The sequence below is a fragment of the Sus scrofa genome, chromosome 3 (assembly GCF_000003025.6).
Source record: "Sus scrofa isolate TJ Tabasco breed Duroc chromosome 3, Sscrofa11.1, whole genome shotgun sequence".
Classification (NCBI taxonomy): domain Eukaryota; kingdom Metazoa; phylum Chordata; class Mammalia; order Artiodactyla; family Suidae; genus Sus; species Sus scrofa.
In genome coordinates this window covers 84,957,356-84,983,621 of record NC_010445.4, presented here as the reverse complement: position 1 = coordinate 84,983,621, position 26,266 = coordinate 84,957,356, and the positions used below count along the sequence as shown (strand labels likewise).

Sequence of the window (26,266 nt, the reverse complement as noted above, 5' to 3'; positions counted from 1 at the left end):
GGCTGCTTTTTTTTTAAACCTTTAACACTCAGACTGTTGTGAAGGCTCTGAGCTGGAGCCTTCCCCCAGTGGCACTGGTGAGCTGCAGCCTAACAAGAGGCTATGCTCCAGTGTGTGCCCTGACCCAGGGCAGTAGCCACCCTTGGAAGAAGCTGACTCTTTCTGCCTCCCTGTTGACCTCTCTCCTGTCCTGACCTTTGTATTTTGTGTGGGAGTTCTGTGGGCTGGAAGACTCCTCGAAGAAACTGGAGACCCTTCCTTTTCCCAAAGCCAGGACAGTGAACACCACCCCACAGTATAACATTTTTCAGTCACCTCAGCAAGTATTTGTCTCAAATAATCTGTTTAGTCCCTGGGGCTCTAGCTATGTCTTCCACTGGGCTCTGAAGAAGTGCTGAGGCATTTAACACCGTCATTTATGGGCTCTGCTGGGTGAGCCAAATGCAGTGTTCATTAGCATTACTTTTTTGCTTTTGCATCTACACTGGCATTTTGGGTCCATGCCCTGACTCTCAGTCCCACTTCTGCCCCCCCATCTCCCTTCTGTATAATCCCAAGACCTAAAAAGTACAGATATGTTTCTCTCAGCAATGGTGCTATAAATGTTTACTATTTAATGTCAACCTGATTGGAAAGCTATTTAGATATATCATTTTTCTTTTTGCTACAAATTTCAGTGCTTCTCACTGGCAGGTGTATAGTTAATAAAAGACAAGAATTAAGCACGTAAATTATTTACCTAGAAGCAGAATCTACGTAAATCAGATTGTCCACATTTCCTACCTATTGTTTAACAACTTTTTTTATTTTTAAACCAGGCTGCATTGTTATTCTTTGTCTGTTGTTGCTCTGGCTACAGAGATACAGGGTGTTTGCTGTTTTGGCTCTTTCAAGATATTAATTCTTTTCTTCCTGGGGTTTTCCCTCACTAAGTTCTTATAAAAGACATCCTGCTAACCTCTGTAATTACTTTCATTTAATTTTTTTTTCTGGAAACTGTATTTAAATATCTCCAAGTTTCACCTGGAGTCATAGATATTTCACAATTATTTTCTTTTCCTTCTAAGCACATATTTCATCATGGCATGATGTTAAAATCATTTACAATTTAAATATGTTGCGAACTCCTATTTTACATATCAGAAGAAAACCATTTTTGGGGGGGTATTTGTGAAAAAGATGCTTTTGTACTTTATATTGTTAATTATCTCTTTGATCTTGATTTTTAAATCTGATGAAAGAGTTAGACATATTACTTCCCCTGGCATTTCCTATCCCCGTTAATGGCATGACCACTTAGCTGGTACCCAGCCAGAAAGCTGGGAACCATCCTAGAGCCCTCTTTCAGTCTCCCTGGCCTACATTCAAATAAATATTAAGGCTTGTAAGGGTCTTCCCTTTAATCCATTAATATTTTTTTATTCTTTCTGCTATTGTCTTGTATGGGTGATGGGTAATCATTTTTCACTTGAACTTCTTTGTTAATCTTCTAATGGGACTTTATCCCAGCTTGTCTTGTCCCACTCAGATCATTCTCCACTTTTTTACCAGAAAAAGCTATGGAACCAAACCAGATCTTGTCACACAGCTCATACCTCAACAGAGAATAAATTTCAGATCCTTCATATGGTACAGAAAGTTCTCCATGATCTGGCCTCCTGCCTTTCATGTCCACCTCCATTCTTGCTACTCTGTCCCTCTCATAACAGGCTCCCATCGTTCTGAAATACTTCTGTTCCCCTGACCATGACAACTGTTTAAAATTTCAGGTTCTTTGAATCGAAGCTTCTCATCACCACAACTGTGACTTCACAGACCTCAATCTTAGCTGTTCTTTGGCATCATAAATGAGAAGTGAATAATTATTACCTCTGGCTTCCTTAGCTAGGAACACCTGGATACTTATAGATCGGCCTATACTTAATGAAATTGAGAATAATATTTCTTTTGATGATAATTTTTTATTTTCACCACTTGATGTGTGGCATTACCTAATGATTTTGATGGAAACAGCACATACTTTGGATGCCTCAGTAAAAAGGTCTTATTTCTAGTTTTGGTCTGCTAATCATTCCTAGCGATTTTTTTTTCTTTTTTTTTTTTTTTTTTTCTGGCTGTGCCCCTGGCATGGAGAAGTTCCTGAGGCAGGGATCAAACCTGACCCACAGCAGTAACCTGAACCATTGCAGTGACACCACCAAGTCCTTAACCCCTAGTCTACCAGGGAACCTGTACTGATAATCTTAACAGTTGCTATGTTAACATATTTGAACTTCACGGTAGCTTTAGAAATACATAGAATTCAAGATTTTCAGGATAAATTTAATTTGCTCAAATAATAACTGCCTAATAAGAGAAAAAAATATAGTGGGAATTTGAGTTTAAATTTTGGTAGACTTGGAGTTCCCGTCATGGCGCAGTGGTTAACGAATCTGACTAGGAACCATGAGTTTGAGGGTTCGATCCATGGCCTCGCTCAGTGGTTAAGGATCCAGCATTTCTGTGAGCTGTGGTATAGGTTGCAGATGCGGCTCAGATCCCACGTTGCTGTGGCTCTGGCATAGGCCAGTGGCTACAGCTCTGATTAGAACCCTAGCCTGGGAACCTCCATATGCCATGGCTGCAGTCCTAGAAAAGACCAAAAAATAAATAAATAAATTTTGGTAGACTTGCCGAAATACAGACCATCACAGAAATGTCAGTTTCACTTATGTCAGGCCATTTGAGCACACTAAAGATATGCTTTAGTTACTTAACAAATAGTTGACTACCTATTAATTACCAAGTACATAGGTACACAAGTAAAGCATTTACACAACTTTTTCTGAGATGATAGAAGAAAAGCCAGTCTCACACATAGATTTTGATTATCCATTAATATAATATTTATTGAGCAACTACTATGTATAGATATGCTGCTAGTTATTGTGATCACAGAGATGATAAAAGTCAAGTGCAGACTTCGAGGATCTATATGATCTCAAGGAGCTCCTTGATCTACCTCAAAAAGATACATGAAATATTACTGTAAATATGGGCTATGAACAAGAGTCTTATAAGCTCACTGTACAGTGAGTGGTCAAGGTAATGACACCCATCTCTCAAACCATGAAAGTCGAGTACATGTGATCATGATTTGTTCATCAGCAGACCCAGGATTGAAGCAAGCTTTTAAAATACCCATTCCAGGAGTTCCCGTTGTGGCTCAGTGGTTAACGAACCAACCATGACGTTGCAGGTTTGATCCCTGGCCTCGCTTAGTTGGTTATGGATCTGGCGTTGCTATGAGCTGTGGTGTAGCTTTGCAGACGCAGCTCGGATTCCACATTGCTGTGTCTCTGGCATAGGCCGGGGTGGCTACAGCTCTGATTAGACTCCTAGCCTGGGAACCTCCGTATGCTGCGGGTGTGGCCCTAGAAAAGACAAAAAATAAAATAAAATAAAATAAAATACCCATTCCAAACAAGAGAAAGAATAGGAATGAATAAGGAAGTAGAATCAAGAGGGTGACATTCTGGATGATACTAGTGTGAGACAAGAAAAACACTGGATCCAGAAAACTATCACTGGAACTCCAGACCCAAAAAGAAGAAAGTTAGAATAGGAAATAGACTATCCTCTTGATAATGATATTTAGCTGGAACCTTATTGTATTTCATTTATACCATGACTCCTATAGTATCCCAAGGTGAGTTGCTAGCAATTCTCCACCAATTCTTTAGGCAACTTTATGAAAGCTCAAGTCTCAAAATCCTTGGGTTATTGTAGATGCAGGCTTTATGTAATTGTTGCAGCCATAGCTCTGGGCCTAGAGTAGAGTGTCAAACGGGCCCAGAGCTGATGCTCAGCTGGTGTGCACCAGTCCTGCTCTATCAGTTATTAATATTAACATGTGTCTCTTCTGATCGCCCCCCTCCCTGACCCCTGATCCTTCCCAGGACCTGGAGGATCTTCTGCAGCTCAGGAGCTAAGTGATGAGTACATAGAACAGAAGGATAACTTCGGGGCCCCAGACCAAAAAGGAAAAATCACCTCAGAGTGTAAATCATTGTCTGTAGCACCAGGCCAATAGTTGGTGTCTTAATAAATATTAACATAGCAGGAGCTCATATGAGCTAGTCTTAATAATTTCTTAATCGACACCACCTAGAAGAGTCTTAACACATAGTAGGGGCTTAGTAATTGAGAGCTGTTATGATTTAGACAACGCCCTCAGAGAGTCTTTTCCCTCCCAAGGAGACAAATATGTAAATAGAGCACAACCTTTAGCTACCTGTGAAGGAGAGACTGTCCCTGTTGTGGTCCAGTGTTCTCTACATGCCGCAGAACCCTCTTCTCTCCACTAGAATGTTGTTTCATGTGTCAGGGCCCTCATTTCTATTTGCTGGCAATTTTATTCTTTCCTGGTGACTGCTTAAAGTTAAGAGCAGCATCTTTACCTGTTGGATGGGCTGAGGAAGTTTCATTTTCTTCCATCATGTCCACGAAGCACTGTCTGCTTATTTCATTCCCCGTGGGATTGGTGTCTCAGCTAGCTTGGCTCTGTAGCATGCCGTCTCTCTCCACTCTTTGAGACCGCTTTGTTCTTTGGAGTACTGCCCTGTGCCTGTCCATCCTGAGCAATGTTTCTGCCAGTGTTGTTACAGCAGGAGGAATTCTGTTCCTTTTGTTAGAAAGGGTAATTTTCTGTTTGGGGGTGGAAATAAGCCATGTCTTTACCCTTAGACCCCTTGAGGGCTGAAGCTCAGAGTTTCCTTTAAAATCATCACATGCTCCAAATCATGCAGGGGACTCATCTTCATTTGCAAAATCTGCTGCAGGAACTATCACCTGAAGTCTTGCTTTGTAGTTTCCCAACATACTTATTTCACTAAATCAGGACTTCTCAACTTGAGCTCTGTTGACATTTGGGGCTGGATGATTCTTTGTTGGGGGAAGGGCAGTCCTGTGCATTGTCAGACATTCAACAGCATCCTTGACCTCTGCCAACCAGATGCCCAGAGAAACCACCCAGTTTTGACAGCTAAAAATGTCTGCACGCATGTTTGCCAAATGTCCCCCACTGGAGGGCCAAATCACCTCAGGTTGAGAACTGTTCTAAATAACAAACGTTTGAAAAAGATTGACAAATATGTTGTTATAAAGTGTGTTGACAAGCAAAGCAAAAATTATTATATCATTATTCATGATAATGACAGCAAATAGAAAGCACTTAATGTGGGCCAGGCACTGCTCTAAAAACTCTTTTCATGTAAGTAACCAAACCCATATACCGAGATACCACTATGCTGGTAGTATCCACATTTTACAGGTGAGGAAACTAAGGCACAGAGAGGTCATGGCTGCTGATCAAGATCAGATCAAGAATCTAAACCTAGGCATCGTGACCCTACAGTCAATGATTTGAACATTCTGTTTCCTTTTCAACAAAATTTGTTGGAATAGATACCTATCTGGCACAGTATTAGTATATTATCTCTGGTAGATGCTTCAGGAATATTTGTTAAGTGAATAAATGAATGAATATCTGTAAATCCAGGAAATTAATATTTTAAAAATCAGTGTTGAATACATTCTTTAGTAAATTTAAATTAAAAATGTACTTTTCTGTGAGTACGGTCAACTGTTATCTGAAACAGTCAACTGTTATCTAAAACAGCAAAGCAGAGAAGATCTCTTAGCATTTCTAAGCTCATTCACAGGAATCTTTTGGAAGAGGTTTGTCAAGGTGACCTTTAAAATCTTTTCTGAGCTTTTATTTGTGTGCTGCTGCAGTATGTCAGAATGAAGACTGATCAAACTGAACAAAACATTATTTTCCTGATGAGATTAAGTAAAGCATCTTATCTTGCCATATAATAATGGAAGAGAATTCATCTTCCCTCCTAAACAAGGTATGCATTCTCATGAGCTATGATAGGCTATTTGATAGTTTGACCTAGCTTCAGGACTCATAAAAAATTAAACACCTTTAACTAACAGGAAACCACTTTAGTCGATCAATCTTCAGGATTTCAAAGTTGGCTTCCTATAATAGATAAGAGGGCTGAGCTCTAATGTTTTTTACAAATGCATTACATCTGATTTATATCTAAGTGGGAAAACTGTATTTTATATGATAAAGTACATTTTACATAATGTACATGTATGTATGACTGGGTCACCTTGCTGTACAGTAGAAAATTGACAGAACAGTGTAAATCAGCTATAATGGAAAAAATAAAAATCATTATTGAAAAAATAAATAAATAAAAAAACATAATATTCTTTTATTCTTGTTAAATATTTTTTAAATGTACTTCTAAGGCAAAAGAATGGAAACTTCTAGAGTGTCAACTAAAATAATTTTTAAAACGGTAATAAAATATAACCATAAAAACAATGAGACGATAATTGAATCATAATAGCTCATCTGGCTAGTTCTTTTAAAACTCTTATTATGAATTGTAATAATTTTACTTGGAGATTTAATTTAATATAAATATTTTATTTTACTTTAGATAATCTTTTAAAGATTTGAATTGCTTCATTTTTTTCCCATTAATTTTAATGGAGAAGTCAGTTATCTTAAGGACAATACTAGAAAATATCCCAAATCTCAGTTTTCATCGAAGACTTCCAGATAACATGCTATAAAACAGGGATATTAGTACCAATATGTATTATCTTCTTCAGTGATTAGAAGGGATGCTTTTGTTTCCTGAACTAGAGTGTTTGCTTATAGTATTAGAATTCATGATTTATTTCATTTTATTTTTAAATTATATAATGATTCTAATATATAATTTTTGTTTTTAATTTTTAAAATCAAAGTATAATTGATTTACAATATTAGTGTCAGGTGTACAACTTAGTGACTCAAATTTTTTAAAAATTATACTCCATTTAAAGTTATAAATTATATTCCCTATGCTGTACAATATATTCTTATAGCTTATTTATTTTTTAACCTAGTACTTTGTACCTCCTAACTCCCTACCCCTGTCTTGCCTCTGTCCCCTTCCCTCTCTCCACTGTTAACCACTAGTTCGTTCTTTAGATCTATAAGTCTGTTTCTATTTTGTTTTATTCATTCCTTTGTTTTGTATTTTAGATTTTACACATAAATAAGAGCATACAGTATTTTTCTTTAGCTTATTTCACTAAGCATAATACCCTCCATGTCCATCTATGTTGTTGTAAATGGCAAAATTTTATTCTTTTTTATGGCTGAATAGTATTCCATTGTGTTTGTGTGCATGTGTATGTGTCTTTATCTGTTCATCTATCAGTCAGCACTTAGGTTGCTTCCATATCTTTGCTGTTGTAAATAATGTTGCTGTGAACATTGGGGTGCCTTTATGTTTTCGAATTAGTGTTTTTGTTTAGCCATATACTCAGGAGTAGAATTGCTGGATCATATGGTAGTTCTGTTTTCAGTTTTTTGAAGAAACCCCATACTGTTATACATATTGGTTGCATCAATTTACATTCCTACCAACAGTGGGAATGTAAATTCCCTTTTCTCCACATCCTTGCCAACAATTATTATTTGAGGTCTCTTTGATGATATCTGTTCTGACAGATGTGAGGAGGATGACTTCATTGTGGTTTTGATTTGCATTTCTCTGATGATTAGTGATGTTGAACATCTTTTCATGTGCCTGTTGGTGATCTGCTTGTCTTCCTTGGAAAAATGTCTATTCAGTCTTCTGTCCATTTTTTTAATCAAGTTTTTTTAATTGAATTTTATGAGCTGTTTATATATTTTGAATATTAACCTCTTATCAGTCATATCATTTGCAAATATTTTTTTCCCATTAAAGTGTCTTTTCATTTTGTCAGTGGTTTCCTTAGTTGTGCAAATTTTTTAAGTTTAATTAGGTCCCATCTGTTTATATCTGCTTTTGTTTTCTTTGCTTTAGGAGACAGATTAAAGAAAATTGTTGTGATCTATGTCAGAGTGTTCTGCCTGTTTTTGATTTTTATGGTTTCCAATCTTACATTTAGGATTTTAATCCATTTTGAGTTTATTTTTGTATATGGTTTGAGGGGCTGTTCTAACTTCATTGTTTCACATGTTGCTGTTCCATTTTCACAGCACCACTTACTGAAGATTCTCCTCTTCTCCCATTGTATATTGTTAACTCCTTTGTCATAGATTAATTGACCAGTAAGTGCATGAATTTATTTTTAGGTTTTCTATTCTGTTCCATTGATCAATATGTCTGTTTTGTATCAGTACTATATTGTTTTGAACACAGTAGCTTTGTGGTATAGTCTAAAATCAGGGAGTGTGATACCTCCAGCTTTATTCTTTTTGTCAAAATTGGGCTTTGGCTATTCAGGGTCTTTTGTGATTCCATATAAATTATAAGGTTACTGTTCTGCTTCTGTGGGTATTTTAATAGAGATTTCATTAAGACTATAAATTGCTTTGGGTAGCATAGACATTTTAAAAATATTATTTTTTCCAACCCATGGACATGGAATATCTTTCCATTTATTTACAAAGTTTCCTTCATCAGAGTTTTATAGTTTTCAGAGTATAGGTCTTTCACCTCCTTGGTTAAGTTTACACCTAGGTATTTTATTCTTTCTGATACAGTTTTATTTTTTTATTTTTTATTTATTTATTTATTTATTGTCTTTTTGCTATTTCTTGGGCCTCTCCCATGGCATATGGAGGTTCCCAGGCTAGGGGTCTATTTGGAGCTGTAGCCGCCGGCCTACGCCACAACCACAGCAACACGGGATCCGAGCCGTGTCTGCCACCTACACCACAGCTCATGGCAACGCCGGATCGTTAACCCACTAAGCAAGGGCAGGAACTGAACCTGCAACCTCATGGTTCCTAGTCGGATTCATTAACCACTGCGCCATGATGGGAACTCCTCTGATACAGTTTTAAATGGGATTGTTTTCTTGCTTTCTCTTTCCAGTAGTTCATTATTAGTATATAGGAAGGCAACAGATTTCTGTGTATTCATCTTATATCCTACAACTTTACTGAATTCACTGATGATCTTTAATAGTTTTTTGGTGGTATGTTTAGGATTTTCTCTATATGGTATCATGCCATCTGCAAACAGTGACACTTTTACTTCTTCCTTTCCAATTTGTATTCCTTTTCTCTTTATTATCTGATTGCTATGACTAGGACATCCAACACCATGTTGAATAAAATTGGCAAGAGAGGACATCCTTGTCCTATTTCTCAGCTTAGAGGAAATGCGTTTAGCTTTTCACCATTGAGTATGATGTTAGCTGTGGGCTTATCATATATGGCCTATGTTATGTTGAGGTGTGCTTTTGTTTCCTGATCTAGGGTGTTTGCTTATAGTATTAGAGTTTGTGATTTATATAATGAGCGCTTACCACAAGGTAAGTGAGCTGTAATTTACCTCACACATGATCTTGATGCAGAGTATTACTTTGCTATTAACATTTAGGGTGGATCGTCATGATAACCTAAAATAATTTGCAGATTACTCTATGTAACTAATAAAGTAGCTGGTGATTACACAGATTTCTATTGGAATAGTAGAGTCATTCACTTATGCTCTTTTTTATTTAATGAATTTGGATTTTTGGAAAACTGAAAAAAAAAATCCTTCAAAAAATCTTAAGGTTGTTGGGAATTGTTCTCCCAGTTGATGGCCAGAATCTGGCTTTCCCCACCTCAGGCTCTGAAGTTGCTGTGAACAACTCCAACCACTGAGTTGCTGAAGCCTTCTATTTCATGAAGCTGTCTTCGGAAAATAGCATGATGATTAACAATTGTAGAGCTAGCAAAGAGCTAGGCCTTCATTAGTGTATAAATATTATTCAGATATATATTATTTGAAGGTCAAAAATGATGACTGGTCCAGAATACATTTTTCTATGACGTGGATTAAAACAAGATAGTCACTTGCATGAGTAGTAAGTCAGTAATCTTGATTCTAAAAGAGTAACCTTTCCTTTAAAATGATGATATCATCAAGTAGTTTGTTCTTCCATAAAATCTAGCCCATGAATTTCCCTCTCTAATGAGATTAATAATACTATAAAATCTATATTTAATATGTTTAAAAAGAACTTTTTAAAAGATACTGAAAGCCTTAGCTATTGCACATTGTATGTACTTTCTGAAAGTGGGAAAATAAATGCCTACTCTGATTTTCAGCAGGTCTCTAAATGGTTAGAGATGTTACCTTAGATTTCATGGTTATAATAATAAGTTTTGTTATGGTAGAGAGGCAATAGAACTTAATCTCACTACACATTAGGAATACTGAAAGAAATGTTTATGTTTTACTTGGTTGGATCTGAGAGAAACAAATTTAGAAGATAGAACTCATTCGTAGGAGTTCCTGTTGTAGCGCAGTGGAAATGAATCCAACTAGGAAACATGAGGTGCGGGTTTGATCCCTGGCCTTGCCTAGTGGGTTTAGGATCCAGCATTGCTGTGAGCTGTGGTGTAGGTCGCAGATACGGCTCAGATCTGGTGTTGCTATGGCTCTGATGTAGGCCAGCAGCTACAGCTCTGATTAGACCCCTAGCCTGGGAACCTCTGTATGCTGTGGATGCAGTCATAAAAGGACAAAAAAAAAAACAAAAAAAAAAAACTCATTTGTAAAAATCTGCATTAGTTTTCAATAACTATCTCAGAAACAGAACTATGCAGATTGGAATGTGAGGTGAATTTTTTAAGCCTTCAACTGTATTATAAATTACTGGATATAACTCTTTGATGATAGGAATAAATTAGACACTGACTTGTGAAATGATTACTAAAAGAGAAAAGTTTAAATCACTGTTGCTTTGATGAAATGATCATTATGGTCCAAGTGCAAATATATAATTTTCTCTATCATATGTGAGGAATATGTATGACTTATTTAATAGGTAACTGGTACTGATTTTGTAGATTCAGCAAGACGTTTTGTGAAATGCCAACTGCTGGTCATCATTGCTCCCTTTTTTTTACATCACTGAAGGCTGTGGTACATTTTCTTTTTTGTTCAGCCTCCAAAAGAGAAAAGTAAAAATTAGACCAATGCTGTTCACAATAGAGTGCATACTTCTAAGATAGTAGATTAATGAGAACTTAAAAATTATATTTTCATTTTCAGTATCCTAAAACCTAAATGTTTCGACACTGAAGTTTTTAGACCTTATTTGTGAATTTTCTGTATTTAAAAAATTGTTTCTTATTTCTGAGGACATAGCATTCTTAGATACAGGTCCTAGTAAGAGTTGGAAGGGAAAGGAAATTATGTTCAAATGGGTTCATTTTGCTGCTGATCATTTTAGTAAAATTACACAATTTGGTGACAGAAAAAACTAAAATTTAGGGGAAATTTTTTTTAAATTTTCTTTTTATGTCCATTACATGATATCTCTAGTTCTAATCAGCACAGAAATTTGAGAATTAACTGATTAATAGAAATTTTGATAATTATGTATATGTCCCATGTAAAATAGTTATTTTAATGCAATGGTGATCTTAGTTCATTATATATTCTTCAGTGTGCAGAAACTTTGCTGAGAATTTGATGCAGTGTCAGTTTTTCTGAGCATTATTGACAACATCTGCCCAACTTGTGTTTCTTAACAAAAGGTCAGAGTACTCCCAATTGCATTTAAATAATTTCTAAATTCTGAAATTACAGTTAAATATTTGGAAGAATTATGTTAATTACCTATTTCTCACAAGTAAAACCAACAAAATTAAGTTGTCTAAGTAGCTTCAATTTTTTTTTCTGGAATTTTTGCATTATCATCTATCTCTATTAATAGCTTGAGAATTAGTTATACCTTTGCCCAAAACTTTTTTAAAAAATCAGTATTAGTTCTCAAAGACAGGACATTCAGTGAGTTTTTATTTTAATTTTTCCCCTAGTTAGGTGCATGTTACAGCTTGCCATTGTGGTCATTGTGGTTCATTTCATTAAGCTTCTTGTTCTATCTGCTTTCTTGAGACTTGGGAACAGTATTTTTCTGAGTGATTGTACTATATTGTTCCAAATATAAGGCCACCCAGAATAGAAGGCAACCTCCAACTAGAAACAGCTCAAATATGGAGAAAGGCTGGGGGCCCAGAGCCCGGCGGGTCTTGCAGTGGTGGCAAGGGTGCCGAGGAATAGGACGATGCCTGCCCACTCTCCCGGTGAGTGAAGATGAGTCAGCTGTTGCTTACTCGTGTGTAATCAGATGGCTTCTTTTGCTAGAGGAAAAGTTATACTGGAGGGGGGGAAAAAGAAGTCTGTACACATAAAAGAAATTCACGGTGTGTCCAGATTAGGGGAGGGAAGTTGGGAGCAGAATCTTTCACCTGCTAAACAGTTGCCCTGAGTGTTTTTTATTACCTGAGGGGTGAAAGTTGAGTAATTTCAAATATTAGAGAAAAATGAAGTTACCTGCATCTTTTATGAAAAGGAGTTTAAAGGGTCAGTGACCATGAAAATGAATGGTTAGACACCATCAAATGTCTCATGATTAGCCCAGAAAAGTATTCCTTGCTCTTTCAAATTGACTACTGACCCAAGAGGTGGTACATGTACTATGTGATCACATGTAGCTTGAAAACCAGCAACCTGAAGCTGGGAGTCACATTTCCAGTTTTATTAACATTTTTCTCTTTTTAAATTCTCTGTCTACTGAGCCAGCCAAAACAGTTTAAATAAACAGGATCACTCTTACTGAAATAAACTTCAAAGGACTATTTAAAATTATGCCATGCTAGTATTTAGTAACATGTTTTAAAAAATACTTCAGTGGAAATGTATTAGTCACCTGAGAGAGAGGGTATTGATTGAGCCCAGAAAAAACTCCAGAGATTTGTCTGATTCTACTAATAAGCACATACAAATCTAACCTTTTATCTTATAGTAACTGAGATGTGATAAATAAAAAGAGGTGCTTGTTTCTGTTATAATCTGAAAACTATTTAGCACCTGTTCACCTTTACCAGGCATTCAGTAATCTTCGTGGCATCACAAAAAGCACATACAATGTGAGCTTTAACCTTTCCAGTGATTACTAGTCCATGGCTTGCAAAGCAAATTTGAAGTAGAACTTTAATCCCTGAATGGTAAGTTTTTCCCCACTACGTAGTTTCCATTATAGCCCTTATGGTGATGATGATGAAACTTCTTTAAGAGTGTGTGTTTCTGAATAGACAAGACTCTCCTTAAGTCAAACAATGCTAAATTGCCCAAAGTATTTGGTTTAAGGAGGCTACTTATCATTGATTTCAGAAGTTCTCTTAAACCAGAATAACCTGAAAGAGAGAAGCCCCATGCCCAAAGAAAAGCAAGCTAGACTGGACATAACCTATCATTTTGCCAGGTCTGGGAAGGGAACTTTTTAAAGCAAGGGTCTGGGTGAAAAAGGCTTTGAAAGTTGGGAGGGAGTGTAACCCAGAGGGGGAGGGACTGTTGCCTACCAATTTACATTACCTGTCAGAGGAAACGACAGCACTGCAGTGCTGGTCCTAAATGAGAAAGTTGACCTGAACTCTGTATGACCTCAGAATCCTTTTCAAAAGAGTTCATTTGGATGGTACCAGCAGGGAAAGAGAATAGTAGAGAACCAGAGCTTTTCAGGGAAGAAGAGCTTTCTTTATGATGACTTTGTTTTGAAAATATTTGATCTCTACCAAGGAAGAGGATGTCCAAATTTACTGATGGGATTGGGGTAGGGGAGGGTGTACCCATTATTAACCATCTTTACTTCAGAATACTTCCCTTTACCTTCCATTATTTGTGTTGGGTGCTATGATGTCTGATTTGATCTGAATTACAAGTACAGCAAAATGAATCTTTTATTTTTTTTTCCCCAGAGGGGTTTAGGGCTCTTATGATTGTGTATCCTGTGTCATCACCTGCTACTAATTTGTCATTAATTGTGAAGGAGGACAGAAACTGGAGATGTCCTCTAAATTTTATATTCTATGGTTTCCTCTCCCTGTTGGCTAGTGAGGGTGGGGCCAGGACCTGACCTGAATGTGGAAGGAAAAGAACACAGCCTCAGTTGCTTGTGAGGTGGCAAGGATAGCCTTCAAGGGCAGAGAAGAATGACAGTGACAAGGGAAGGGAGAAGATGTTCCAAATTGCATAAATGATAATCTTTGTAAAAATCAGTGGGGAGAGCCCATTTCTCTACAAATAACAAGATTCATATAAAACTCAAAACTATTGCTGTGCTCAGCTTCTTTCTCCCATCCCTAAATTGCACGGCATAGACACACTTGTGTAGGTGCTAGAAAATTCATGTCCCAGTCCACCGTTGTTTCTCCTTTTATGAATCCACACATGATACACCTTCAGTGGCTCCTTTTCAGGGGATTATATTCATAGGATCAAGATAAATGGAACAGTTATTAATCTGTAAGTTATGAAAAAACTATAGATTTATTGATGGACAGAAATTATCTCTGAGGCCCTAGAAACAGGCTTGGAATACCCTCTCTAAACTGTTTCTGATAGGAGGTAGATCACTGCTATTCTTTTTTCTTTCCTGATCCAGTAGTTTCCCAAGGAACCTTTAGAAAAAGTGACATTTTTTATTTTTCCCAGTTCCTATATGGGTGACTATGGCTCTCACGGGTGAGATTAATAATACCCAGGTTCTGATTTCTCAGCAATTTAGTTGCAGTCACTAAACTGTAAATATGCAATTTGTGATCTATTTTGTTTTTCATTATTTTAAATAAGAGAATTCTTGAATATTGAATTTGGTTAAATCTCTTTGGAAAAAGTTCCACTACAGGTCTTTCCCACAAAGAAGGGTTTTATAAGGGACACCATTTCTCCAATGCAACAATGTGATGTGTCTGTATTTTCTGAAACATATGGGATGTGGCTTTGCTGAGTGAGCATGTTTAACTCAGCTGTGGAGTAACTCACAAATTCCCTCCACTAGAGTATCTTTATGTTTCAAAAATCATTCTTGAAATGTTCTTAATGGGCATTCCTTAGGGGGCATAGCTCTCTTTGGTAAATCAGAAGTGACATCTGGACGTGCATAGCTATGGCTCTTGGTTAAGTTTTTTTGCTGGTCAAGCAGCAAGTGTATTCCAATTAACAGGTTGATAGCACCTTAGGACAGGCTAGAAAAAAATTAACAAAATGGCTAATTCTCGCTTGGCAGTGCAACTGAATATTGAATGACATCTCTGCAGTTATAAACGACTTTTGTTTTAATAACAAAGTTGTTGATTTTCTACTAAGGGTTCTTTTAGGTTGTCATCAGGGGCTGATGGGAGTAACAGTTCACCCAACTCTCCAGCTAGCTTCAGTGGACATACCACACCTTCTCAGCAGCCTGAACCCGTGGTACACTCTCTTAAGGTAACCAACTGCGTACAACCATTTATCCAGTACTTCAGTTGTGTTGTGGCTTGTTCGATATAGTCTGGTAATCCTCACGGTCTTGTTTTAATCATAGATACTTTATTTTTTGACCCCTTATGGTGTACCTTTTTTTTAAAATCTTAATTTTTGAAGTATGATTTTAATTTTTTTAAACTAACAATGGGTTCAAATACTTATGGTTGAATCTCTGGTTTATCATTTTGTTTTGAGTAATGTGATTCATATCTATCTGCATTGAAGTTGAAGTCTGATGTGCATGTTATATCCATATGTGTAAAATATTGTTATGGTATCTTCTGTGCAGTGTTTGTAGCATGGATGTCTTCAAATATAGGGAGTTAATAGTTGGCCAAAACAAGGAAGGATACCATATCTTTCTTTCTTTATGCAATTTAGGTACACTGTGCAACTTACTAAAAGCTTTGAAATAAACAAAAACCTTCTCTGTTCACCACTAAACAGAGATCAGGTCTTCAAACTCTAGTTAATGCCTAATAGTTCTTTATAGAGTATTAGAAAAAAATAGATACATGGTCTTACAAAGATATTTTATTTTTGGATTATACTTCAGATTCTTCAATGGCTTAAAAAAAGATAAGGATGAAATTTATCATTTGTTTTTCTTTACTAGTAGTGAGTTTCCCAATAAGTAAAATAAGCAATGTAAATATATACCTATCTAAGAGAAAAATCTGCAGGTAATAAGAATCATCTTGAAAACTGAGATGATTCCTTGAAGTTTTATCATTTCCAAAGTATGAAACACTGTCCTTCAAATTATCTAGAATTCCTAACATATAGCCTTAATCAGAGCTTTCTGAATCATAAAGAAGGTGGAGTACTTCAGTCCTGCTCTGCTCCATGGGTTTCATGGCTATTCTAAAATTGTTTTGGTTTTTTTTTTTTTTTTGGCCATGCCCCAAAAAAAAAACCCAGGCATGGCCAAAAAACAAACAGGATGATTTATCAGCATCCTAAAGATGCACTCTCTTGAAGGGGCCACATTCTCCTTGCATGCATAAAGCAAAGAAAGAAGTAGATGGGAACTTCAAAATATTTACTTGACTAGAGGATAATTATATTTCAGCAGTAGATTCAGCTCCCTCATTATGTTTTTCTAGAACTTAGATGAAATGAGTTTGCTGCTCCCAAGCACATACCGATTGCTGATGAAGGGAGGTAGCAGAACCATGCTGGTGGCTCTTTGGCCCTTTGGAAATGCCCTTGACATTTCCTATCTCAGTTGGGAAACCTCACTAAGTGAGCAACTGAGAGGAATTCATGGAAGGCACAGCAAAATGAGGGGCACTGCCCTACATCTGGCGGGTGCTGGTTTATTGACTAATCAATGTCTTGTTCTCTGCAAGAGCATTTGGATACTGTTTAGTATGAACAGCATGCTAAACACACTGTGACTTTAGCATAAATCAGGCACAAGCAATCTGAAAAGCATTTCAGAAATGGAAAAATGAAGGAGTGGCTTCAATCCCATAGTATCAGTGTCTGCACGTCCTCCAAAGGCATCACATTGCCCTACTTTCCAAACTGCTTGAAAGCTGTTTCAGCCCATTACCTTATTAAATGGCAAATGCAGTTCAAATCCGATCAGCATAGTGGGTCACGTTGCAGTCTTTCCCAAATTTCTCAATGCAGCTGTGTTAGGCTGGCCTACAACGAAGGGGAGGGCAAGGAAGAACTCTTCAATTTTCTCTGAATTCATTCTTTAATTTTCATATAAAATTTTATCTCAAGAGGAGGATATTATTTTATAATCAGAACACATTAAGTGTCCTCACTTGGCGATGGGTAATGCTGAGCAATTGAAGCATCTTGATTGGGTGGCTGGAGGCTCTTGAATAGAGGATGCATTTGCTTTCGTAAGTTAACTATGTCTTGAAACAGAAATATGTGCAAATATAGCCTCTGGGAAACACAGCTTCAGAATATCTCAGTGTGAAAAAGAGAAATACAGCCTCTCGACATGTTTTTAAAAGCTATCAACCTAGAGGTGATTTATAGCATAATATTTTTGTTTTAAAATGAATAGAACAATGGCTCTGTTTCTCAGCTTCTGATATATATATATATATATATTTTAATCTCAAGGATTTAATAAACTCTATGGTCATAGTTGTGGGGAAAATGTTATAAATCAGTGTGAGGAATTAGCACACTTGTAATAACACCACATTTTTCTTGCTTTAAAATTCATGATAACTTAATTGGAGCATCACTGCACTTAGTAAAAATTAACTGATTTGACATCTCTGAAGTGCATTATAAATTGAATTTGTAGGCAAATGAGCTTGTTCCAGGAGTTAAGTTTTCTATGAATATTCACTGAGCATCATCAGTGATTTCCTTGGACTCTGAGTTGAGCACCAAGAGGAGGTTTTCAGTTACCACTGTCATATCCTACACAGAAGTAGTATCTTTCTCATTGAAACTTCTAGCTGTTATTACAATAAAGCCTGTGAATTAGATTATTATAGATTTGAATTACTAATATAGCTGAATTACAAATATAGCTGTAGTCTCAGTTTCCATGAGCTTGATATTAAGGTCCCACTTGAGGCTTAAGTTACTTCCTTTGGTTCACCTGTTCATTGGTGCAAATTCTCAGGTGACACCTTTGGCTATAGCCATCAGAATTGACCATGACAACAATTGAACCAAGTTTAGCAGTATTACAGTTCAGTGTGGATTCCACAGGAGCTTTTGTTAAGAAAAGTGTCTTTTTTTTTTTTTTTAATGCTACAGCTATACTTTATGAGCTGATGTAGAGAAAAATAAACACAGCACTCAAAACCAAAGTTTTGTCCTCTTTTGTACAATAGAAAGTATGGACTGAAAACTTTGAAAATAATTTTATCAATCCGTGTGATAATTTAGAGAATTAGAATTACAGGCTGCTAAAATTGTTTACTTTCGTGAAAAATATTTAGGGTTGCTCAAATATTTTCACTGCTGAATGAAAATATTTCATTGCTTCTCTTTGCTTCTTTCAAAGAGCTGTCTTTATAGTTCTTTCCTAGGCACTGGGAACACATCCAGGGAAGAATGGTGAGGTCAGTAGTGTCCATATAAACAGAGGTTCTTAGGTTACATATTCCTGGGTTCTGACCAGATTCACCTGTTACTATCATCCTTTTTAGTCATTTTTTCCTGTAGGATGTGTCTACATATCATTCGGACTTGTTTATTTGGTTTGTAATTAATTGTATTGCTCATCTTTACAATAGAGCAAGAATTATTGACTGTTTTCAAATGCTTGACACAGTCAGGTTTATCTTAATTAGATGTATTTAATTAATTTGGTCATTATCTTAGACAATGACTAAACCATGTATTAGGTAATGACTTCCATTGACTATTAGTGATACAATAGATTGCTCTTAATGGCCATTTGAAAATCAAGCAGAGTTGATTCCATATAGGTTTCAGAACAATCAATTATTTTAAAAGATTTTGCCATATACTATTCCACTCTGATATGCAGACATGGAGAAAACTAAAGGTTTTACAAAGTGGAGCTCCTTGATTTTTATTCATAACTAACAAGTTTTTTTTTCCCGTGTGAAATTTGCTTCTCTTTTTCAACAAATCCAGGTCTTGGATGTTCAGGAAACTATAGATCGTCAACAGGGTAAAGAGTATGAACATGACCTTAGTGAGACAGAAAAAGCTATAGTCAGAGAAATGTGCAATGTAAGTTTAATGTGCTTTATTGTGTATTCTGTGTTGAAAGCTTCATCATAGCTTAGTTATTGCTTCATGAATACCTACTTTTTAAAATGCTGACCACATGCCTTTATCTTTTTTATATGAAAATAAAACAAACCTCCCCCTTGATTTTTTTAGTAAATTTTATTGCAGTTTTATTAACATAATAATCATGCTATAAAATATTCAGGTAAGCGATAATCAGCCAATTCTGTCTTCCAAAAGACTTGTAAGAGTTTCTGAATAAGTTTTCTAAAATGTTACTAGTTTTGATAAATCAATTTCCATTTCATAAATTTTCTTAAAGTTCTATAAAGATTGGTGTTTAAAAACCTGTGACAAACAAAGAAAATGCTTGGGGAAAAAAATCACCATCTTAATGGGTAATATTGGCTTAGTTCTTCATGCATATAGGTAGGCTTCATGTCATGCCAAGCAGTATCTTTACCTTCAGTGGTTGATGCAAGCTCAAAAATAGTAAGAGGAGATAGACAGCCATCATAGGTAGAAATCTACCTATGATGTCATAGACAAACAGTGAAAAAAAAAAATGGACATGCTATTTTCACAATGAATATCCTATGTATCATTACTGGGCTTTGGATTTTATTAATCTGACTGAATTTTAATGCTTGGATGTATCATTTAATCAGTAGTATAACTTGTGAAGCTTATTTAAAAAAACTAAGAATATTACAGAGGAAGACATTTGTTGAAAGCAAAAATTCACTGCCGATTATACTAAGCACTGATTTGAATTGGCTCTATACTATACTTTTATCCTTATATTCTTTGTCCATTAAGATATCAAAATTGCTTAGAAATATCCTTAAGCTTTAGGCTATTTGGACTATTCCATTTATCTACCTTCCTAGGGTGTTCCTAGAATCCAGTAAGTGATAAATAGTAAGTCCCATGGACATTTTAACACTCTTGCCCCAGCACATAGAGGCTCCTGCTTGCTTGCTTGTGGCTGTTTTTCTTTTGCAATCATTTCCAAATACCTGTTTTTCTTTCCTGAATATCTGTTTTTTGTCTGTTTTCAGTTCTAAATGTCATAATTTCCTAAATTCATCACTGTTCACCTCCTGTAGCTTTTCTTCTGTCCTTAAGGTTTTTCCATCTGAATATTTCTCTCAGCTCAATTTATTTTTTTTTTTTTTTTTTTTTTTGCTATTTCTTGGGCCGCTCCCGCGGCATATGGAGGTTCCCAGGCTAGGGGTCCAATCGGAGCTGTAGCCACTGGCCTACGCCAGAGCCACAGCAATGCGGGATCCGAGCTGCGTCTGTGACCCACACCACAGCTCACGGCAACGCCGGATCCCTAACCCACTGAGCAAGGGCAGGGACCGAACCCGCAACCTCATGGTTCCTAGTCGGATTCGTTAACCACTGCGCCACAATGGGAACTCCTCTCTCAGCTCAATTTAAAATTTTGAAGCACATGCTCAGGAAGGCCTGTTGCTTCCCATCTGTTGCCTAAAGAATGAGAAAGTTCAGACATTAGGAATTGTACAACTAGAAGAGACCTTAAAAGGTCATTCATATTCCAGTGGTTGTCAGAGTCATAGGAGGTGCCTTCGTAATTTGGAAGTCTGAGTTCGCCCCCAGATCACGGGCAATTTGGGTAGGAACTCCTGGGTGAGAACCCCACACTCACACTTCATATTTGAAGAAACTACAATTCCGAAATTAAGTGACTTTCTCATATTGTTCTCGAATCAGCAGTGAAGTCAGGTATATACCCTGATTTTCTCTGAGGACCAGCTCTTTCCATTTCCCCAAGTGTGATTAATCTGGGTGGGCACTTTGCTTTTCATCCTGGAGGAAAGAAAGTGCATGTATCTTATAGGGGAGGTCGTCTCCATTGTGCTTACTGCCAGAATTTCTATAAAGAAATGGGATTGTTTTGGGTTTGGGGGTTTTTGATGAAAGGTCTCTAGACATTAGAAAACTAATTTCTTAGTCATAGAAGAGACCCACTAATGAATAGGATCTTAAGTTTTGCATTGATCTTAGCCCTTTTTTTTTCTTCAAAAATCCTTCCAAGGGCCACATACAGTGGTATTGTTGTTGACTTCAGAAAACCAAAAGCTTTCTCTGTCTCTCTCTCTCTCTTTTTTTTTTTTTTTTTTTTTTGTCTTTTTAGGGCCACACCACCTGCAGCACATGGAGGTTCCCAGGCTAGGGGTCAAATCTTTTTTACCTTCACAAGTTTTCTAGGGCATCTTTCCTAACTGCCCACTTTTGTCTTGCAAGATGCAAGCAAAAAGAATGTAAGCTAGTTCAAATCTGATTATTAGCACTGTTATATTTGGAAACTATTTAAAAGCCAAGAGAAAAAAAAAGTGTTGGTTTAACATATTTGTGTCACCATTGTAAGTTATATCATCGTAAAAAACACATAGCATATATATTGGAGAAGAAAAATACAGATTGCAAGACAGTTTCACAGCTGGTTTCTAAGAAATAACTTGTCTAAGATTAGAAGAACTATGTGCTTTTATAATAATGTTACAGATATAAAACTTTCTCATAGTGTGAGATTAAATTCTACCTGAGTCTTCTCACTAAAGATAATAGTTTTATCTCAGCCTTTGGTGTTCTTTCTGGAGATAACATCTATACGATGAAAAGACTGTTACAGCACCATCATGTTGATTCGTAAGCATGAAGTGCTTTTATTCTCTTCCCAAACTATACCACAAAAAATAGACTGCCTTCTAAGAAACATTAAATCTTTTTGTGGTAATGGTTTTATCTTAGGTTTGTCTGTTTGGCTCATGTAAATTCCATGAGAAGAGCTGATATATTTGACTGGCCATCTCAGCCACCATCTCAGATCCCCACCTGTTCTGCTCTTTTTAGTTAACAAGCCACTGCACTGTGTCCACCTTAGTATCCTTGGCTGATGTCAGAGCTTCCTCTGAGTTTCCTTTCACCACACAGTAATTTCAGGGTTAAGGCCCATAGCATTCTATATTGGAATACTTGAAGAGGGGTTGCACTGTTGAGTTGTAATTATCTAATGCCTTATACCCCTGTTTGAGTCTGTCCTCTGCTTCTAAATGGGACATCAAAGCATCCTGAATAACTGTAATTGTATATACCATTTAACAGCTAGGGGAGAAAGTCCATAGCATCCCTTTGGCTTCCTGCTTCATACTTGTACCACTTTAGTCAGTATATAGAGAAATGGTACTTAACTAATGCCCCTGTACACAGCTTGAGCCATCCATTCCAGTATCATTTGCTTTATAAATATTCAAGGACCATAACTACAACTGCCTTCAAATATGACAGGATGTCTCTACCACATAGTAGTGTCTGCTGAAACAGACTAATAATTCCATTGGCTTTGAAATGAAGGTAGATAGAACCCTATTATTCTTATGTGTTACTTATGAATAGTACTTGGTTTCCCTGGATTATCTGCTCTTTTTAAAAGAGAAAATAATCTATGAATAATTAATGAGTCAGCTGGTTCTTGTTAGAACAATGTTAATTTGGGGGGGCTTAATCAGATCATAATACTTATGGTCCTTGTGAAACACTCTAGGAGGGTTATAATACTGTGTGTGTTTCCTAATTAATGTTGGTATGTCATTGTTGGATTCAGTGGTTTTACTTATATTATTGTTATGCTCATCTTTTGCTATCATGCCTTTAAATGGCCCAATTTTTAACACGTTGTAATTGCAACTTGAATTTATTCTTTTCCCTGTATTCTTTTCCCTGTAATGCTTTCTGTTGGGGTAATCTGAGATATCATAAATCTTAGCTCTCTACCAGTATGCTGAGGCCTCCACTTCACAGGGAAATCTACTAGGGAGCCTAAGGCTACCAGCTCAGGACTTAAATAGCTAAGAACAAAAGCTCCTTCATTGTTCTTAATGGATTAAATATTTTGGTACCCTTATAATAAATGTATAATATAGGAACCAGGATGATTTGCTGAACAGCAAAATCATCATGTGTTCTTAATTCTGGCTACATGTCACAATCATGTTGAAAGCTTTAAAAAAATGCAGATGATCATACCTATTTAAGAGCAACTCCAAGTGTGGAGTGTGCAGCCAGAGTTGAGGACCGCTTCTTGTACCTAGTGTAAGCTGGCACATCATTTTTTAATTTTGACCCCCTGTGGCTAAACAAAGCATAGTAGTCTCACCTATTGAGCAGTTCTTATGATTTAGAAACTTGCATCACATTTTGTGTTTGAGTTCATTCATGTGAATATCGTGTCTCTTGTCTTCACATTCCTCTTTGCCCCTTTCATAGATTCTCCCTTAAAAAAAAAAATACATCTTTTTGTGGAAGAGGACAATTAAGATGCTTACTTTTTTTTTTCTTTTTTAAAGGTTGTATGGAGGAAACTTGGAGATGCTGCAGGTTCGTGTCCTGGAATTAGGCAACATTTGTCTGGGAACCAGTACAAAGGACCAATGTGAGAAGCACTCTCTTTCGAACATGACATCACCACTGCCAGAGTGATAAAAGAGAAGAGTGATTTTCATGATCTTTGAGTAACAGAGTGATTGTACATTGCACATATTTTCCCTCTAAGACATTTAGTATAACTGAAGCTGTATTTTATGTCTCTCACTTAGATGTTCACAACAGTCAATCTCAAGGTAGTTTGGAAAAATCACCATTTTGGTACCAATATTTTCATTAGAACTGAAACATTTTTGACTCTTCGGATCTAAGATTATAATTGGGAAATCTGCGTGATTGGAAGAGTCCAGTAGAGCCTCAGTGGTTTTGATAGAATTGAATCATTGCATATAATGGTGGGAGTGTTCTGCCATGTGGTTCAAGATAAAAGCTGATTTCCAGCTTCCCACGTTGGGAGTTGGTGACCTAGTTCTTATATTTTAGTCAATAAGACACTAGTTCCTGATGCATTATTAATTTGGATGCAAGATAAGGTTAGGTTTCTGGGATTTTTTTTTGACTTTTGAGGTGCTAAAAATAACATATAAATTTTCCTTACCAGCTAGAAGGGTAGCAAGACTTTGTAGAGTGCTTATCAGAGAGTACCATTTATTTCAGTTGATCAAAATAAATATATCTGTTCTTTTCACCTTGATGTATTGTTCATGAAGACACATCTTGGGGACATATCAACCTCCATCTTCATTCAGTGTATTCATTGATGTTACTATTAACAATTTCAAGCAAACATAATTTTTCTAAGTGTTTCCAGCTGTGAGATGTCACTTTCTACAATTTAGTTTCTAGACATGCTGTTATATTTAATAAACTTTCTGTAAACTTTAAAATATTGCACTGCATTTATGAAAAAAGCTTTCTTTGCCTACAGCAGCTATCTAACATTTTATGAAACTGACGCATGTCCTTCATTATTGAAGCTAAAAGCTCTTGTTCAGATTGCTTGAGGTTTGGAAAGGAGGTGTGCTAGCTTTGCTTAGTTTTCATTTTTGGTTATATATATATATAATAATAGACTGTGTGTATTGGAAATGCTATGATAGGTATTTTGTGTTTATCCAAATGCAATGATAGTTTCTTGTATGAATGTGCAAGAGGCCTGTGACAGAATGCTAAGTTTTTATTGTAGTTTAAGATTATAAAAGTAGGAATGCAACAATTCCCAGTTTTCAGATTTCCCCTAAATTACTCAGATTTGATTCATAGCAGGTATTCTGTTGTTGCTCTTATTTTTAAATGGGATCATTACACATGTATTAGTTGTTATTGGTGAAGGAATGTGAAGGAGTTTCATTATTTTTTAAACGTTATTGTGATGAAAAAGCAGCCCTCTATTTTCAAAATATTTATGAATTAATTTGCTATAGAATTATCTCTCTAATTATCATAATTGGGTTACCATTTAAGTTTTTCTTTTAAAATGTTGTTTTAATTATATTATTACTCTATAAAAGAAAATTGCTTGCTATATTTACACTTTCTCTTGAAAAGCTTTCACCCTTAAATTGTTGTATTCCTACACTCTGAAGACATTTAAAACAAGTTTTTGTGGCTGCAGTAGAGCCTGCTGAAGCTAATACAAGGAACACTGGTCTTTTGACAAAATACTTGTGTAAATTTTGATACTGTATTAAAACTATTTTTTTAAAGTTCTGCATAAAATTGAGTATCAAGTATATGTGTTCATCTTAGCAATGGTAATAAATTATTTAATCTCAATGTTTTTTCTTCACAATGTTTTTCCTAAATTGAGTAGATTTCTAATAGTTACTAGATATTTCTCTTTCATGACAGAAAAGATAGTAACACAAATGATTCCTTTTCTTAAATATGCTCTCACTGTATGTAAATCAATGAAAATAGAACACACCCTCAAACCATGCCCAAAAGTAAGCTCAAAATGGTTCAAAGACTTAAACATAAGACAAGACTCCATAAAACTCCTAGAAGAGAACATATGCCAAACATTCTGACATAAACTGTACAAATGCTTTCTTAGGTCACTCTCCCAAGGCAACAGAAATAAAAACAAAAATAAAACAATGGGATATAATCTAACTTAACAAGCTTTTGCACAGCAAAGAAAAACCATAAAAGAAAGAACAATCTATGGAATGAGAGAAAGTAGTTGCAAATGATGCAACTAACAAGGGCTTAATTGCCAAAATATAAAAACAACTCACAACAATGGCAAAAAAAAGGGGGGGGGGAGTTCCCATTGTGGCACAGTGGAAACGAATCCAACTAGAAACCATGAGGTTGCAGGTTCAATCCCTGGCCTCACTCAGTGGGTCAAGGATCCAGCGTTGCTATGGCTGTGGTGTAGGCTGGCAGCTGCAGCTCTGATTCAACACCTAGCCTGGGAACACCCATATGCCATGGGTGCAGCCCTAAAAAGACAAAAAAAAAAAAAAGGGGGGCACAAGACCTAAATAGACATTTCTCCAAATAAGACATAAAGATGGCCATCAGGCACATGAAAAAATGTTCAACATCACTAATTACTAGAGAAATTCAAATCAAAACTACAATGAGGTAACCTCACACCAGTCAGAATGGCTATTATTAATAAGTCTACAAATAGCAAGTGCTAGAGAAGGTGTGGAGAAAAGGGAAGCCTCCTATACTGTTGGTGGGAGTGTAAATTGGTATAACCACTTTGAAAAATAGTATGGAGGTTCCTCAGGAAACTAAATATAGAACTACCATATGACCCAGGAATCCAACTCCTGGGCATATATTCAGGC

At 36.3% G+C, this 26,266-nt stretch overlaps 1 protein-coding gene across 8 annotated transcripts in view; it reads left to right on the top strand.

The window, feature by feature from the left end:
• CCDC85A (coiled-coil domain containing 85A) overlaps positions 1-25,238 on the top strand; it is a 691,471-nt gene extending 666,233 nt beyond the window's left edge. For 2 of the 8 annotated variants that reach the window (XM_021088216.1, XM_021088215.1), the window contains one exon: positions 23,426-25,238. In XM_021088216.1, coding sequence (XP_020943875.1) covers positions 23,426-23,475 — 50 coding nt within the window. In that variant the 3' untranslated portion in view covers positions 23,476-25,238. Of the gene's footprint in view, positions 1-11,998; positions 12,134-15,197; positions 15,318-18,950; positions 19,050-23,425 lie in introns of those variants that run through there. The other 6 variants (XM_005662538.3, XM_003125122.4, XM_013996148.2 and 3 more) reach the window with 6 other exon arrangements.